General features: G+C 39.8%; 1 protein-coding gene across 1 annotated transcript; it reads right to left on the reverse strand.

The window, feature by feature from the left end:
• Nucleotides 1-12,353: 12,353 nt before the first annotated feature.
• Nucleotides 12,354-14,833, reverse strand: LOC124995968 (protein NLRC3-like; the record flags this gene model as incomplete). The annotated part of the gene is made up of 5 exons (XM_047568749.1): nt 12,354-12,379; nt 12,436-12,488; nt 12,735-12,908; nt 13,234-13,407; nt 13,533-14,833. Coding segments are annotated over 5 exons (1,728 nt in total), but the record flags the coding sequence as incomplete, so codon positions are not given.
• Between the last annotated feature and the right edge of the window lie 1,971 nt (nt 14,834-16,804).

Raw genomic sequence — 16,804 nt, forward strand, 5'->3', positions numbered from 1 at the left:
ACAGCTGGATACTGTAGACTCTGCTCTCTGTCTGTGGTACTGACCTCTGCAGAAAAAGAATATGTTGTACTCTAATCATTCGCTCATAAATGAAATAAGTGAAATCATTTCATTGGTAGTAAACACAAAAACTACAGTTGCTGCAGATAATGAGATGGTTTCATGTTTGTAACAGTCCTCTGACATTAGATTACAGCTATTCTAGGAGACTGACAGCTGTCAGAGAAGATTAGAGAAAGACACGACTCGTTATTTCTATTTTAGTCACAAAAACCTTTTCAAAGTATTTTAGTAAAAAATAGTCAACCACTGGGGACAGAAAATATCCTGGAATTGACAGAGGTGAGTAAAATGAGTCATGAACAAGTTAGTAGTAGTTCTCTTACTTTGTGTCTGAGGGTCCAGGTTCTTTACTGAAGTCTGGAGGTTTGTGTTTGGACCAGTCACTCTTCATAGACAGACAGCTGGATGTTGTAGACTCTGCTCTCTGTCTGTGGTACTGATCTCTGCAGATACAAACATGTTTTATTCTCATCAGCACAAGATAAGATAAGATAAGATAAGATAAGATAAGATAAGATAAGATAAGAAATTAATTCATCCTACATGTTTATCCCAGGTTCTCTCTCCTCCCCTTTCACCATCTTCTGGCCTTTAATCAGTCTGAGAGATAAACCAGAAACACTGGTTCAGTTACAGTACTTCATGTTCATCAGGTAGATAACGCAACACAACACAACATAACAGTGTAGAGTGTAAATTGTGATTGGGCTGAAACCATATCCAAAGCATCAGATTATCAGAAAATGATGCAGTCGAAGAACTTGAAAATCACCACAGAGGTAGCTGGAGAAATGTAGAACAAGAATCTGGTGGAGTTGGCAGAAATCAATTTGATTTTTTTCTTACTTAAGTTTTTAAATCTGACTATGCAGTAATGAGTTGTATTCTGAATGTGCTTCAATAATCTGTTTTAATCATTAAACATAATGTAGTAAAACAACCACAAAGTAATGACGGATGTGTGTATTTCAACAAATGAAAATAAGAAAAATATATATTTCTGAGTTTACGAGATGCCCTTGAATGCACCATGATACCGCAGATACGCTTTACCGTATGACGTGTAGATAGCGGGACTGTGCCTCCACGAAGCGCAAATGGCGGTGACTGCAGTTTGGTTTCAGTGGTTGAATCAAACTCGTCTTCCATGTATAGTCCACATGAAGCAGAGAAAGAAAAATATTAAAACTCGCTTCGATTCAGTCTTTCCTCCTTCTGCTCTGAATCGAAATGGAGTCTGAACAAACTGAACACTTTCACATTCACTGACCAACGGCACGTCTTAAAATAGACACACTCAACCCCCAAGAAAATTCCAACACACACACACATGTCTGTCTGTGTGTTTATTTCGTCCACCTAAGAGTTCCCACCTGTTCTCGTGATATTTGATCACCTTCTCAAGTGAGTTCCTCCTCCTCTCCATGTCCAGTGAGTCTATCTCTGGACTGGATCAGACTGTGCAGGTAGATTCAGGACATCATGAGAGAACAGCAGGGGTGTCACTAGGCTTTATGGACTAAATATTATTTAATTACTTGAATTACATGAGTGGATTGGATAAGGACGCACTAAAGGGGCTCGCTCTACCGTACACTACGAAGTGAAGGGAAACTGACAGATTTATAATATAATAATTTATAATCATATAAGCTCTGACACAAACGCACCTGATGCCACTTTACTACCAACATGACGTCGACCTGTTGTCAGCTGTGCAGGGAGGCAGCGCTAGGCTGCTCAGCTGGATGCTAACCAGTCTCTTTGGACTGAGTCTGCTTCTGTTCTGGTTCTGTTCCTGTGCTGCTTTCTCCATCTGAATGCTGAAGAATCCCACTGTGACCTGGGAGTCCACGTGAACAGCTGTTTTACCCCATTACCCCTGTGTCGAAATAAAAGTAGCTTCATCTGTTTGTTCACTTCTACAGATCTCTTTCCAGAGTTGGTATCAGCTGCTGTGCTGTCCTTGATCATTTATAAGGTTGGGTCAGACATTACAGAGAAAAGAGGAATGATTCATTCCAGGAACTACATTTATGGACAGTTTTAGCTCAATTCTAAATGCTAACCCACCACCCACTCTACTGTCCACTGGTTAAACATGTGTCAGGTGAACTGCTTCTGAACATCTGGGAGCTCTGTGACCAAAGTAACTTTGATCCTAAATACTCAGTAACAGAACTAATAAATAATCAAACTAAACTCTACTAAACTAAAGCTTTTTCTTTGCCACCGTCAACTTCATGCTGCAATATTTCTTTAGTGTTTAAAGTCACATCAAATATTAGCAGAATGTTCCCTGAAGTCCTTCAACAGTACAACACACATCAACTTTGAGTTTCCTCTCACAAAACTGAGAAAGCATCAAAAATAATCTCACTAGGGAGGAAATATTCTGATATGTTTGATATATAAAGATCTACAAATGTGAAATGATTCAAAAATCTAGTTTCTCTTCTATCTTCTTTATGTTGTGTCTTATTTTGTGAAGCTCTGATCAGTGAAGATGATTTCAGGCTGAAAGTGTCTCCAAGATATTAACAGTCAAACAAGAAACTGGAAACAGAGATGAAAGCACTCTCAAAGTTATTCAGGTCCAAGGAAAAGTGGTGAACTGCAGCCTGCTGGTGGCGCTGTGCTGGACTGGATCAGACAGGAAAATGTTCCTAATGTTTTGTCCACACTGTTAACACACATCAGACTTTCAGAGCACGTACTCTAGATGGTGTTGTCAATCTGTCAATTACTTCAGAGTCTTCCAACTAAATATTCTTGTAGAAAACTGAGTTAGAAACTCTCATGTTAATATCCTAACTTTAATACCACCTTAATATATTAATACCACCTTAACACTTTAAACATTTAATAGAACCTTGAGCCTTTGAAGACATAAAGGTCTCAGATAGGATGTTAGGAGAGTGGAACTGATCATCTTGTTCAAACTGAACTGACTTTATTTGTGGAAATAGATGAAGGGATTCCCAGAGAGGATGAGGAGACATTACCACCTGGTGGTCTCTAGAGGAACTGCAGCTCATCAACATCTCTATCAGTTCATTCCGAGAATCAGTGGGAAGCTTCCAGGAAATAGACTGACCCACTGAGGAGCTGCTTCTCCCAGTAAATGCATAGATCCAGTGGGTAGTTCAGGGACCTCTAAACGTTTCTAGGATACATAAACTTCCTGCCTGTGGTGAGTTCACTGACTGAGATAAAGGTAGGATCTATCAGTGTCTGTGGCGAGTTCATGAATGAACTGGTTGGTGACACATTGAAGTTCTAACTTGACCAAACACAGAAAGTGATGGAAAAACAAGAGCATTTACCAAATAATAAAACGTGTTTAGAAGCATCGTCATTACATTTTATTTTCAATCTGGTCTAACTAATTTCTCTCACTCTTTTATTCTTTACTGTTCCCTAAAGATTCATTTTTTCAAGCCAGAGATAAGGAATTGTCTACAAATAAATAATTCCACCATTAATCATTATCAGGTTTATTAGATCCTGTACATCTATGAAATCTATGATATTCATTATTAAACATATTTTGGGGAAAAATACATATTTTAGTAAGGTGATGATTTGTATTTAGGTAGTAAAACCAACATTTTTAAAAAAAAGGTCACTTCAGCACTGGACAGCTCCTCTGACCCCTCTCTATTGCCATTCTAAGACAAGGAGAGGTCACTTCAGCACTGGACAGCTCCTCTGACCCCTCTCTAATGCCAGGCTAAAACAAGAAGGGGTCACTTCAGCACTGGACAGCTCCTCTGACCCCTCTCTAATGCCAGGCTAACACAAGAAGGGGTCACTTCAGCACTGGACAGCTCCTCTGGGGTCATTCATCATCTCATCTTGAGGCTTTTAGGAGAATTTATAGTACTGCGTTTGGGTCCCACAGGAACCTACACCAGTGTGACTAATTTCTACTTCCCTCTGTAACAAATTCATTTGAGTAACTGCTATGTCTTTTTTGCAAGTTGGGTCATTTGTGCTTCCACTTCCTGCTTCACTTTCAACAATGGCAACTGAAACTTTGGTCGAAATTTTGCCGAACACGAAGAACGTCTGTATCTCCAAACCTCCTCAGTTGACCTTACCAATTCTGATACTCTTCTGAGGTCTGCGTCGACAATCTGGAGTGGACACAAGTTTCTATCACCAACGTTTTTCTGCAAAAGATGAGACCCGGTACATTGAGCTTCCAAGCTAGACCCATGATTTGGAGGCAATATTAAATGTTGTCATCAGATAAAGATGTTCTACTTTTGGTTTGCTTGTCAGACCAACCTGTCACTGGGACCTGTGTCAAGTCAAGATTAGGACAGATGACAGAGTAGTTACAGAAGATGAATGAATGAGTGGATGAAAGTGGGGTGAACTATGATCCCTAATAGACGCTGGGGCAAAATTCTATATCCACCATGATCCAAATTGACCATTTCTTTGGCAGAAATTCATATATCGAGCAGTGTTTACCGATTGTACACCAGTAAAGAGTTGACATTAGTAACACAAACACACTGGCTCCATCTTCTTCTCCCACAATGCAAAGGACATAAACATGTAATCATAACAATAATAATAAGTATATGGCTAGAGTCTGTTAATGAACCAATACTCACATGGGACTGGAGGAATCTGTTCTGATCCTGTATTCTTTCTCCAGTGAATGGTACTTTAATGACCCACTAATGAGGCTCCAGTCTCAAACTGTGAACCAAGATGAAACCTTTAGGGAAATGATTGCAGACTGGGTTCGATCTCCAGAACGTAACACATGTTGAAGTGACACTGAACCCCCAGTTTCTCCCAGTTCATGGCACTAGAGTGTGAATGTGTGTGCTTGTGTGTGTGAATGGACAGATGTGTAACTGTGACTATAAAAAGGTTTATACAAATAGGTATAAAGAAGTTATATAATAACTAGACCATTTACCAAAACATTGTGCTTCACCACAGCTCCCTTCTCATTTCTAACTGAATTGATTTGAACTACACGTATAAAACATTAAATATGACACTGTGTGTCTACAGTAGTGGTTTTCATGCTGTAACTTTTCCTAATGTTTCCCTTCTTGTTCCAACAATAAAAATTCACTTCATCCTGACATCCAAAGCAGCTGGGTGGAGCCACTGCAGGATAATTTGTGGAGTATTTAGTTTAAATTGAAGGAAATCAGGAAAGATTTTATTATTTATTCTCTTTTCATTGAGATGTTTTGCAAATCATTTACAATTTAAAAATAACAAGAGGCCAAGATAACAATATAATCTACAGATTAAGAAGAGGCGTAAAACCCAAAGTGTTTAGTTAAAGCTTCCAGCCTTAAAGTAAATAATAACCAGAATAAAGCGATGCTCATGTTGGCTGCCTATAGAACTCTGTGAGCTGACATCAGTTGGCGCCATATCGGCGGGAAAGTGAGCTTCTCTATAAACTATTCAGTTGACAACTGTGAGCAACTAACTAATTAACATTAAAACTGTAGGGAACAAGCAAAGTGGAAATCGTTTCATAGGATTCCCAAAGATCATGTTATATGACAGATGTGGGTTAATGCAATAAAAAGAGAAAACGGAGTGGGGAGATCCCTCAAGAAACGGGATGGACTTATGTAGCGATCACTTTAAATCAGGGACAGAATCCAGCATTTTCCAAGCATAATGTCTTGTTTGTTTAGTTTGTTTTAACATGATGTCTAATATATTTCTTTTCATAAAGGCAAGTTAGGCTAATGTCTATAACATAGATTACAAAGAGATGTTGTTTATTCAAAACTACTCACAACGAGAAAGAGATTTGGGATTAAACAGTTACTTGTTGTGATTGTGTTACTGTACAGAATACAATGCATTTGTATAATGAATAAAGAGAATAGAATAATTTTGTCTATGTTGTGGTGCATTTAGACATTAATGGCATTTAACAGAAACTATTGAGATCAGTGATTAGCTTGTTACATTACGCTGCCGTTATGACAAAGAAATATAAAATGTCACTGATCTGAGACTGATGTTGACTCAGTTGAGTCCATAGAGCAGCAGGAGCACAAACACATGTATCTGCTGAGTGAGAGAAACTGAACACTGGCTGCATCATTGGGAGAAGAATGTTTGTGACTGAGCTGCTCACTTCTTCATCAACATCAGCATTTATCTGCAGTCAGAGTCTCTGTCCACACAAGCTGCTGCTGCTTCAACCTCTGGATCATCAGGACACAGCTCATCCTCTCACACCACACACCCTCCTCTTTATCATCACTTCCACCTGTAGAGAGGAGGAGAAAGAAGAGAGGAGGTGAAGGAGTGTTTCCCTTCATCATCAGATCCAGTAGAAAGAGCAGCAGGGACTTGAGTCCTGTTCAGAGCAGCAGTGGAGCAGCTGTGGAGCTCAGCCAGCTTCCTTTCAGCTTCATGTTAACGTGTTGGAGTGAACACACACACAGACCTGCAGAGACTTTTAGCATCAAGTCTGTTTCCTCTGCAGATTTCACTAAGAAACTGCTGAGAGTCCTGAACGCTTTATTACTGCACCAACACTTTAGTGATGGATTTAATGCTGCTCCATGGAAACAAAGATCAGCTGACTGAGAAACTCATGGTTACTAAATGTAATGCTGCTTCTGTGATGTGCAGGCTTCAGTCAGACTGATCTCAGAGCTGTGATCAGTTGTGAAGCCTGTCTCCATTCTCCTCTCACAGCTTCACTGAGAAGCTGCAGGTTTACAGGAAACACTGTATCTTTGATACTAACTGTGTTTAGGACGATACTGATGAAAGCAGCATGGACTGACCGGAACCCTCTACTCACCTCAGAGTCTCCAGTTTATAATCTGGACTCTCCACAAGATCAAGAAGCTGCTTCACATCTGAATCCTTCAGGTTGTTGTCACTTAGGTCCAGATTTTTCAGATGGGAGGGGTTGGACTTCAGAGCTGAGACCAGAGAATCACAGCTGATCTCTGACAAACTGCAGTATCTCAATCTGTATAAAGAATAAAAGATGTAGATTAAATCATGAATAATTCAATCAGATGTGTTCAGGTTTTAAATGTTCAGCTCAACATCACTGTGTCCTAACAGCCTTTAAGCTTCATTGACTTTAACATTTTCTCCAGTTTCTGCTACAAACACTCATCTTAAACTAAAGGACATTTACAGATTTATGGAGGAAAGTTGTGGATGAAGATGAATTAGATTCAGTTGGTGATTAAACATATCAGATCTACAACAGTAACAGACAGTGAACTGACCTCAGAGTCTCCAGTCTACAGTCTGGACTCTCCAGAAAACCACACAGCTGCTTCACTCCTGAATCCTTCAGACTATAGTTGTCTCTCAGGTCCAGATGTTTCAAATGGGAGGGGTTGGACTTCAGAGATGAGACCAGAGAATAACAGAAGCTGTCTGACAACCTGCAGCTCTTCAATCTGAATACAAAATATTCAATATTGAATAATTGATCAGATGTGTTCAGGTTTTAAATGTTAAGCTCAACATTACTGTGTCCTAACAGCCTTTAAGCTTCATTGACTTTAACAACTAACAGATAGATAGCTAGATAGATAGATAGATAGATAGATAGATAGATAGATAGATAGATAGATAGATAGATAGATAGATAGATAGATAGATAGATAGATAGATAGATAGATAGATAGATAGATAGATAGATAGATAGATAGATAGATAGATAGATAGATAGATAGATAGATAGATAGATAGATAGATAGATAGATTGTAGCAGCAATGTACAGGTACTCAACACCATACATACTATATATAACAGGAAAAACACAATCTACTGTATACACGTTATTTACAGAATTATAAAAATACATGAATTGAAAAAAAAAGTGTATACAGTTTCTGCTTCAAACACTCGTCTTGAACTAAAGGACATTTACAGATTTATGGAGGAAAGTTGTGGATGAAGATGAATTAGATTCAGTTGGCGATTAAACATATCAGATCTAAAACAGTAACAGACAGTGAACTGACCTCAGAGTCTCCAGTCTACAGTCTGGACTCTCCAGAAAACCACACAGCTGCTTCACTCCTGAATCCTGCAGGTTGTTGTTACTCAGGTTTAGATGTTTCAGATGGGAGGGGTTGGACTTCAGAGCTGAGACCAGAGAACCACAGCTGATCTCTGACAAACTGCAGCTGTTCAATCTGTATAAAGAATAAAAGATGTAGATTAAATCTCCTCAGACATGTTTGAGTGACTTTGTTCTTGCGTTATTGTGAATCTTCATCATGTATGACCTTCATCTGAACACATGATCTCATCTGTGTGTGTTGACCAGGAATGAAGCATCAACATTATACACTTACTCAGAGATGGCCCAAGGCATAAGGGGGCCCCAAAAACAATCAACCAAGTATTTTATTTAATTCATCAGTTAATTTATTTGTTTTTGCATGTATAAGTGATGGTTTCTATATGACCACAGCTATATTATTGTACGAAACACAATTTTATCTCAACAGAGTGGACCTGCTGATGTAGGCCCAATCATTCTTTGTGTGTCTCAAATGTTAATGCTCTGTTGCACCACTAATGTGGCCTCCTGTCATGCACTGCGCACTGTGCATCCAAAGTGCAGGTAGTTTATGGCAAAACTGTTGCAAAAATGGAAATATCCTTCAGGGCATAGGTATAGGAAGAGGACAAAACGCCAAGTTAAAGATTTGTCTTGGTAATGGAATGTTTATCAAAGAGATTTTTGTAGCAGTTAAAATCTATAGAAATGTATCTTTTAATTGTCCGGTTAAATAGCTTAATGTTCATGCTAACGTGTTTGTGTTTGTACTTGTAATTGTGTGATACTGAGATTTAACTGTGATTGTGTTGATTGTCAGGGTTGCCCCTATAAATTTCTGCTTTTTTGGCTTCAAAACAGAGTTTTTGTTGAAGTTTGATAGCAATCATTAAACGTGCTAGTAAGCGCGGTAACGTTATTTAGCAATAGGTTGTGCTATCAAACGTGACTTGTATGTGCTGTTACACCTCTAAGTTTAAGATATGTTGTTTGCTGCAGAGCATGGTAATTTATGTAAGCAAAATAAACATGTACTTTCTACAACTCATGTGAAATCCGACCAAGACACTGTTGCAGTTCTTTGGAGGCACAGAATCAGCCTCGTACAAGTCCATGCTCAGGCTCAACTGTGGCTAATGCATCAGATAAGGGATAGGCTGTCACCATACAGTATACATTTCATTACTATGTATAGGAAGAATTACACGCAAAGGGAAATTGGTTTAGTCAATGTACCTCATTAATATATGTGTATGTGCATGTATGTTTTTGATCTTAGGTCCATCTCCATCCTCTACAGGACTCTGTCTCACTGTCCCTTGAACTGTCCGCTGTGTCCACTGATGGGTAGCTCTATGGACAGCCTGAACTCTCCCTGTGACTGTTGCATCTGCAGAGTGGAGCTTCCATGGCACAAGAAAGACAGAGTGGACTGGACTATTAACAACAAAGTTGGCTTTCAGATTTGTTACAGTGATGTCATGAATGACTTTGCCTCCAGGAAGCTCAAGTTTTAACAAGTGGGTGGAGTGTTGAGGAAGAGCATTGAAAAAAGGGAAATGTGTGGATTAAGGTATTTTTTTTTTCTTTTTTTCTTTTTTTTTTTTACAAAATCTTTTCCTCAATAAATTTGCATAGTTTTAAGACCTAATTACTCGTCTTAATATTTGGTTTTTAAACCATTTGTTCCCTTATTTCAGAGAACTCTGTTCATTTATGTCATTATTTATTATTTATTCCTATTATTATTTTTATACATCTAAGTCATTTTATTTGTTGTTGCACTTTATCCGTGTTATTGCACTATAAATTATTTTTGCACATTGCTGTTGCAATTTGTTGGAAATAAGTAATAAATAAAAAATTATAATGTTTGTACATTTTAACTGATTCAGAGTAGTTTTGGCTGTCCTTCCTGCCGAGTTGCAACAGATATAAACTTCATTAACACATGAAATGACAGCATCATTTCAACATGTAACACATACATGGTAAAAACATGTCAGACTAACAATAGGAAAATCAGAGCTGCAATGAGTTATAGTAGGTGTGTGCATGATCAACAATCAATACAATGGGCAAAACTAGACGGCCCAAAGCAAAAATCAAATTTTGCTTAGGGCCCCATGGAGACTTGGGCCGGCTTTGCACTTACTGAAATGGGTCTGGACTCGTCTTCAGTTTGAGGAACAATAAAGTTGTGGATGAAGATGAATTAGATTCAGTTGGTTATTAAACATATCAGATCTACAACAGTAACAGACAGTGAACTGACCTCAGAGTCTCCAGTCTACAGTCTGGACTCTCCAGAAAACCACACAGCTGCTTCACTTCTGAATCCTTCAGGTTGTTGTAACTCAGGTCCAGATGTTTCAGATGGGAGGGGTTGGACTTCAGAGCTGAGACCAGATAATAACAGCTGATCTCTGACAAACTGCAGCTCTCCAATCTGAAAAAAGAATAAAAAGTGTGAGTTCAGAAAGTTCCTTCTTGAAATAACATGTTCAGTGCTGAAAAAATGTTGAAGATGTTTTGTTCCTTTCATCTTAATCAAAGTGGTGTCTCCTCCAAATGACAGTGTTTTACCAAAGTCTTCTTCTTGGAAATTTGATAACACCATGCAATGTATTATACTTATCCCTATGTTTGTAGGAAGTTATTTTCATGTGTGTTATCCATATGCGCGTATACATATATTCATGTGTATGGTTGTGGGATTATTCCTTATAGATATATGCTGGACGATCATTATATAAAGATTTAATTTATGTGTATTTTAGATTTATGTTTGTTCTCTGTACTGATAGCAGGCTATTTGCCTCAAAAAACTGTTTCTTTACAGAGAGAGGCAGGGAGGGAGAAAGAGAGAGATGCATGTTGGGTGTTTAAGCTGGCATCTTCTGTATGTTTCTTCATTCATCTGAAGGACCTGCTGGTCTGAAACGTCATGACAATAAAAGTTTAAATGGGAGCTTCTGCAGGTGTGTGGATTTTATCTACAGTTTTTCATTGCTTCTCCTTTAATTTGAAAAAATAAAATGAAAGGTGGAGATTTTCAGAGTCAATCATCCAATGGAGGATTTTTCTTCTGCTATGAAGCTTTGAAGTGTGGAGCTCAACAAGGTTCTGCCACAGTCAATGGACTAAACCACAGAAGAAGAAACCTGACTTTACCATGAAGATCCTCAGTGTGGATCAGTAGAATATCAGCTTGATGTCACCACAACATTGCCATCATATTCATCTCACCACACAAAGAAAACATGGAGACTGACCTCAGAGTCTCCAGTTTATAGTCTGGACTCTTCACAAGATCAAGAAGCTGCTTCACATCTGAATAATTCAGGTTGTTGTTACTCAGGTTCAGATGTTTCAGATGGGAGGGGTTGGACTTCAGAGCTGAGACCAGAGGATCACAGCTGATCTCTGAACCACTGAAGTCCTCCAGTCTGGATAAAGAATAAAAGATGTGAGTTTACAAAGTTCCTGCTTGAAGTCACTCAGAGTTCCATCATGTGTTCAGAGCTAAAGATTCAGAATGAACAAGTTTATAAAATGGAAACTTCAAACATCTGAAGCCAACAGGAAGCAGCTTTAAACAGTCAAACAGAACAAGTGAAGAAGAACTCTCATTAATATTAATGACAACATAAAGATGTAGTGACTTCAGCTCTGAACTCTGACAGCTCCACCAGAGGCTTCATTTCTACAAACTCATGTTGTGCAGATAAATTTATTTCTGATTCCACTGAAGATTCTCAAGTTTTAAAGAAAACAAACTCGTCAGGATGAATTCAAACAAAGTCTCATTTTCTGGAGCATTGATGCTGTTTACTTTGAATATGTCACTATAATCATCACTAGACTCCACAAGCAGATACTGAACATTTATTAGTTCCAGTCTGATGTGGTGGAAATGATTTTAGTTCTGTTCTAAATGTCTGACAGACTTTAAGGTGGAAATGAAGAGTGTCAGAGTTTCAGAGTCAATCATCCAGTGGAGGATTTTTCTTCTTCTATGAAGCTTTGAAATGTGGAGCTCAACATGGCTCTGCCACAGTCAATGGACTAAACCACAGAAGAAGAAACCAGACTTTATTATGAAGATCCTCAGTGTGGATCAGTAGAATATCAGCCTGATGTCACCACAACTTTACCATCATGTTCATCTCAGCACACAAAGAAAACATGGAGTCTGACCTCAGAGTCTCCAGTTTATAGTCTGGACTCTCCACAAGATCATGAATCTGTTTCCCATCTGAATCCTTCAGGAAGTTTCCTCTCAGGTCCAGATGTTTCAGATGGGAGGGGTTGGACTTCAGAGCTGAGACAAGAGAATCACAGCTGATCTCTGACAACCAGCAGCGCTTCAAACTGAATAAAGAATAAAAGATGTTATTAAATGTTTAAGGTTTTAAATGTTCAGCTCAACATTACTGTGTCCTAACAGCCTTTAAGCCTCATTGACTTTAACAATTTCTACAGTTTCTGCTACAAACACTCGACTTGAACTAAAGAACATTTACAGATTTATGGAGGAAAGTTTTGGATGAAGATGAATTAGATTCAGTTGTTGATTAAACATATCAGATCTACAACAGTAACAGACAGTGAACTGACCTCAGAGTCTCCAGTCTACAGTCTGGACTCTCCAGAAAACCACACAGCTGCTTCACTCCTGAATTCTTCAGACTGTTGTCACTCAGATCCAGATGTTTCAGATGGGAGGGGTTGGACTTCAGAGCTGAGACCAGATAATCACAGCTGATCTCTGACAAACTGCAGCTCTCCAATCTGAATGAAGAATAAAATTGAGCTCCAATTAAATATATGATGTGTTTCATGGTGACTCAGAGCAGCAGCCTTCTATCAGTCTGACTCAACAACATCAGTAACAGTCTGTGACTGTGTATTTAGTTTTTATCATCAGTAGAGAAGGAAATGGGTGTTGCAACATATTTACCAGGACTTGTTGTTTGAAGACCAAAGGCCATGATTGTAATAAATAAGACGACTCAACATAAACGTGAACATTTATCAACTGAAGAACATTTGACAGTCAATGATTTAAAGGAAATAAATAAAGAAAACCTCCAACAGCTCCGGTCAGTGAACTGACCTCAGAGTCTCCAGTCTACAGTTTGGACTCTCCAGTCCAGCACACAGATGCTTCACTCTTGAATTGTTCAGGTCATTATCACTCATGTCCAGCTCTGTCAGATAGGAAGGGTTGGACTTCAGAGCTGAGGACACAACTTCACATTGAGTTTCTGAGAGTCCACGTCCACTAAATCTGTGATTAGAAAACATATAAATCTGTTATAAAATCAGGTCATTTTCATTCTAGATCCAGACTGAATGAGTATGAAACAGAGTGAGGTGATCATCTGATTGATTCTGTTAATGATCAGGACTCACTGAGCCTTTCTGCAGTTCCTCACAGCTGGGATCAGTCTCCGTCGTCCCTGATCTGATGTGTTGTACTTCTTCAGGTCCAACTCATCCAGAACCTCCTCTGACATCTGCAGCATGTAGGCCAGAGCTGAGCAGTGGATCTCAGAGAGTTCCTTCTTTGATCTGTTCTTTGACTTCAGGAACTCTTGGATCTCCTGATGAACTGAGAGGTCGTTCATCTCCATCAGACAGTGGAAGATGTTGATGCTTCTGTCAGGAGACATTTTTCTGTTCCTCATCTTCTTCAGCTTATTGATGACTTTCTGGATGATTTCTGGACGGTTCTCTGTCTGACCCAGCAGACCTCCTAAGAGTCTCTGGTTGGACTCCAGAGAGAGGCCATGAAGGAAGCGAACAAACAGGTCCAGGTGACCATTTTTACTCTCCAGGGATTTCTTCATGGCTCCATACAGGAAGTCATCCAGAGACTTTGTGAAGACCCAGTGGTATCTCCCCAGGAAGTTCTTCAGAACCTCTGTCTTCCTGTTGGTGTAACAGTGGAACATGTAGACTGCAGCCAGAAACTCCTGAACACTCAGATGAATAAAGCAGTAGACTGATTTCTGGAAGATCACACTCTCTCTTTTGAAGATCTCTGTGCAAACTCCTGAGTACACTGAGGCCTCTGTCACATCCAGACCACAGCGCTCCAGGTCTTCTTGGTAGAACATGATGTTTCCTTCCTCCAGATGTTCAAATGCCAGCCTCCCCAGCTTCAGAAGAACTTCCCTGTCAGCCTCCATCAGCTCCTGTTGACTTGTCTCATGTCCCTCATGGTACTTGTTCTTCTTCCTCTTTGTCTGAACCGTCACAAAGTGTGAGTACATGTCAGTCAGGGTCTTGGGCAGCTCTCCTCTCTGCTCTGTAGTCAACATGTGCTCCAGAACTGTAGCAGTGATCCAGCAGAAGACTGGGACTCCACACAGGATGTGGAGGCTCCTGGACGTCTTGATGTGGGAGATGATTCTGCTGGACAGCTCTTCATCACTGAACCTCTTCCTGAAGTACTCCTCCTTCTGGGGGTCAGTGAAGCCTCGTACTTCTGTTACCCTGTCAACACATGTAGGAGGGATCTGATTGGCTGCTGCAGGTCTGGAACTGATCCTGACCAGAGCCGAGGGAAGCAGGTTCCCCTTGATGAGGTTTGTCAGCAGCACGTTGACTGATGCCTTCTGTGTGACATCAGACACAACTTCACTGTTGTTGAAGTCCAGTGAAAGTCTGCTTTCATCCAGGCCGTCAAAGATGAACAAAAGTTTCCAGACAGCCAGCTGCTCTGCTGTGACCTTCTGTAATGTTGGATGGAAAACATGGAGCAGCCTGAGAAGACTGTACTGCTCATCTTTGATCAAGTTCAGCTCCCTGAACGAAAGCACAATCACCACACTGACATCTTGGTTTTCCAAACCCTCTGCCCAGTCCAGAGTGAACTTCTGCACTGAGAAGGTTTTTCCAACACCAGCGACGCCGTAGGTCAGAACCAGTCTGATGTGTCTCTGTTGGTCAGGTAAGGCTTTAAAGATGTCGTGGCACCTGATTGGAGTGTCATGGAGGGCCTTCATCTTGGAAGCTGTCTCAAGCTGCTTCACCTCATGTTGGGTATTAACCTCTTCACTCTGTCCCTCTGTGATGTAGAGCTCAGTGTAGATCCTGTTGAGGAGGGTTCCTCTTCCTCTTACATCAGTTCCTTCAGTCACATCTTCACATCTCCTCCTCACACTGATCTTATGTTCATCTAAAATCTTCTGCAGACCAACATCATCTGGAAAGAAGAACAAACAAGAGACAGAAAGAAAACAGTCATCCCTGTTTGAAGCCACAAAAAACAGAAAACTGACTTGTGAATCATTTTACTTCTTGTCATAATAACTATTTTTTAGAGTTAGAATGTTTTAGAAGTATTAGAAACATTTTTTGTTGCATCAGCCTCTAAGAGGGCATATCAGTGTTTGATTGACAGCAGCTTGTCTGCAGCTCTGTGGTTGTTCCTCCCTTTCTGTAATACATAAGACTGATCCATTAAAGAGATGAACATATGTTCATCTCTTGTTTTTATCTGAATTACCAACAAAATACTGCTAATCGGATAACAAACATTTCCTCTGGCTGTTCCGCAATAAAAGCCTCTTACTGGTCGGTTACAACAGGAACAGATTAAGTTATATCAGCAGTAACTAACAAAGATTAGTTATGACAAATGCACAGTCTTACTTGTTCTGGATCTTTGTCCACACTGGGGACAGGAGGAGTGTCCTGATGAAGCAGACTGGTCCCAGTATGAGGTGATGCACTGTCTGCAGAACCAGTGTCCACAGCTGGTAGAGACTGGATACTTCAGGACGTCCTGACACAAAGCACAGCAGGACAGCTGCTCCTCCACAGAAACATGACTCCTCTTCCTCTCTCTGTCAATACATTTACACATTGTTGGTGAAAAATATGAATACTTGACATCACTGTCCAGACGCTCACAGAGAACAGGAAAAGTTTGAATTGACTTCCTTTGATTTGAACTCTACTTCTTTCATCAACACCAATGAACTGCTTTTCCTATCTATCTGTCTTATTAAACACTGAGTCATCTATCTGCTGTTTGCTGTTAATATAAAACTCAACACTTCCTTCAGAGACTTCACAGTAAAAACCTTCCATCAAAGAGAGCTGATTCTGTACTTCACTGTTGTAGCTTGAGTTAGTTCAGTCTGAACTGAGCTTAGAAGAATCTAAGAAGTGTTACTGACAGTGAACTGGACTGATAGGGAGGACTGATCAGATAAAGATCATATTCTAACTATACTGGCTGGTTGCTACACACTGACTATGGGAGGATGAGAAAACTTTAGTTCAATCCATCCACTAGTACCCAGCTGGAAATCTTTACACACTTCAACATCAATACCAGTACATCTGAATATTGATGAGTGGACATTTTGAAATGGATGTCCTCAGGTGTTTTACTACAGAAATACTGTCATTACTTCATGGTTCTAAAACCCAGACTAGGATCTGACCTACCTGCACTAAAAACATCTGCATCATGACTATAAATCTTTCAGCAGAACATTTCTGCTTCATCCTAAAATCATCATCTTCCATCAGGTCAGTTTACAATAGAAACTGTCTCTTACTTTGTGTCTGAGGTTCCAGGTTCTTCACTGAAGACTGGAGGATTACCTTTAGACCTGTCACTCTTCATAGACAGACAGCTGGATGCTGTAGACTCTGTGGTACTGTGT

Source organism: Mugil cephalus, chromosome 18 (genome assembly GCF_022458985.1).
Source record: "Mugil cephalus isolate CIBA_MC_2020 chromosome 18, CIBA_Mcephalus_1.1, whole genome shotgun sequence".
NCBI lineage: Eukaryota > Metazoa > Chordata > Actinopteri > Mugiliformes > Mugilidae > Mugil > Mugil cephalus.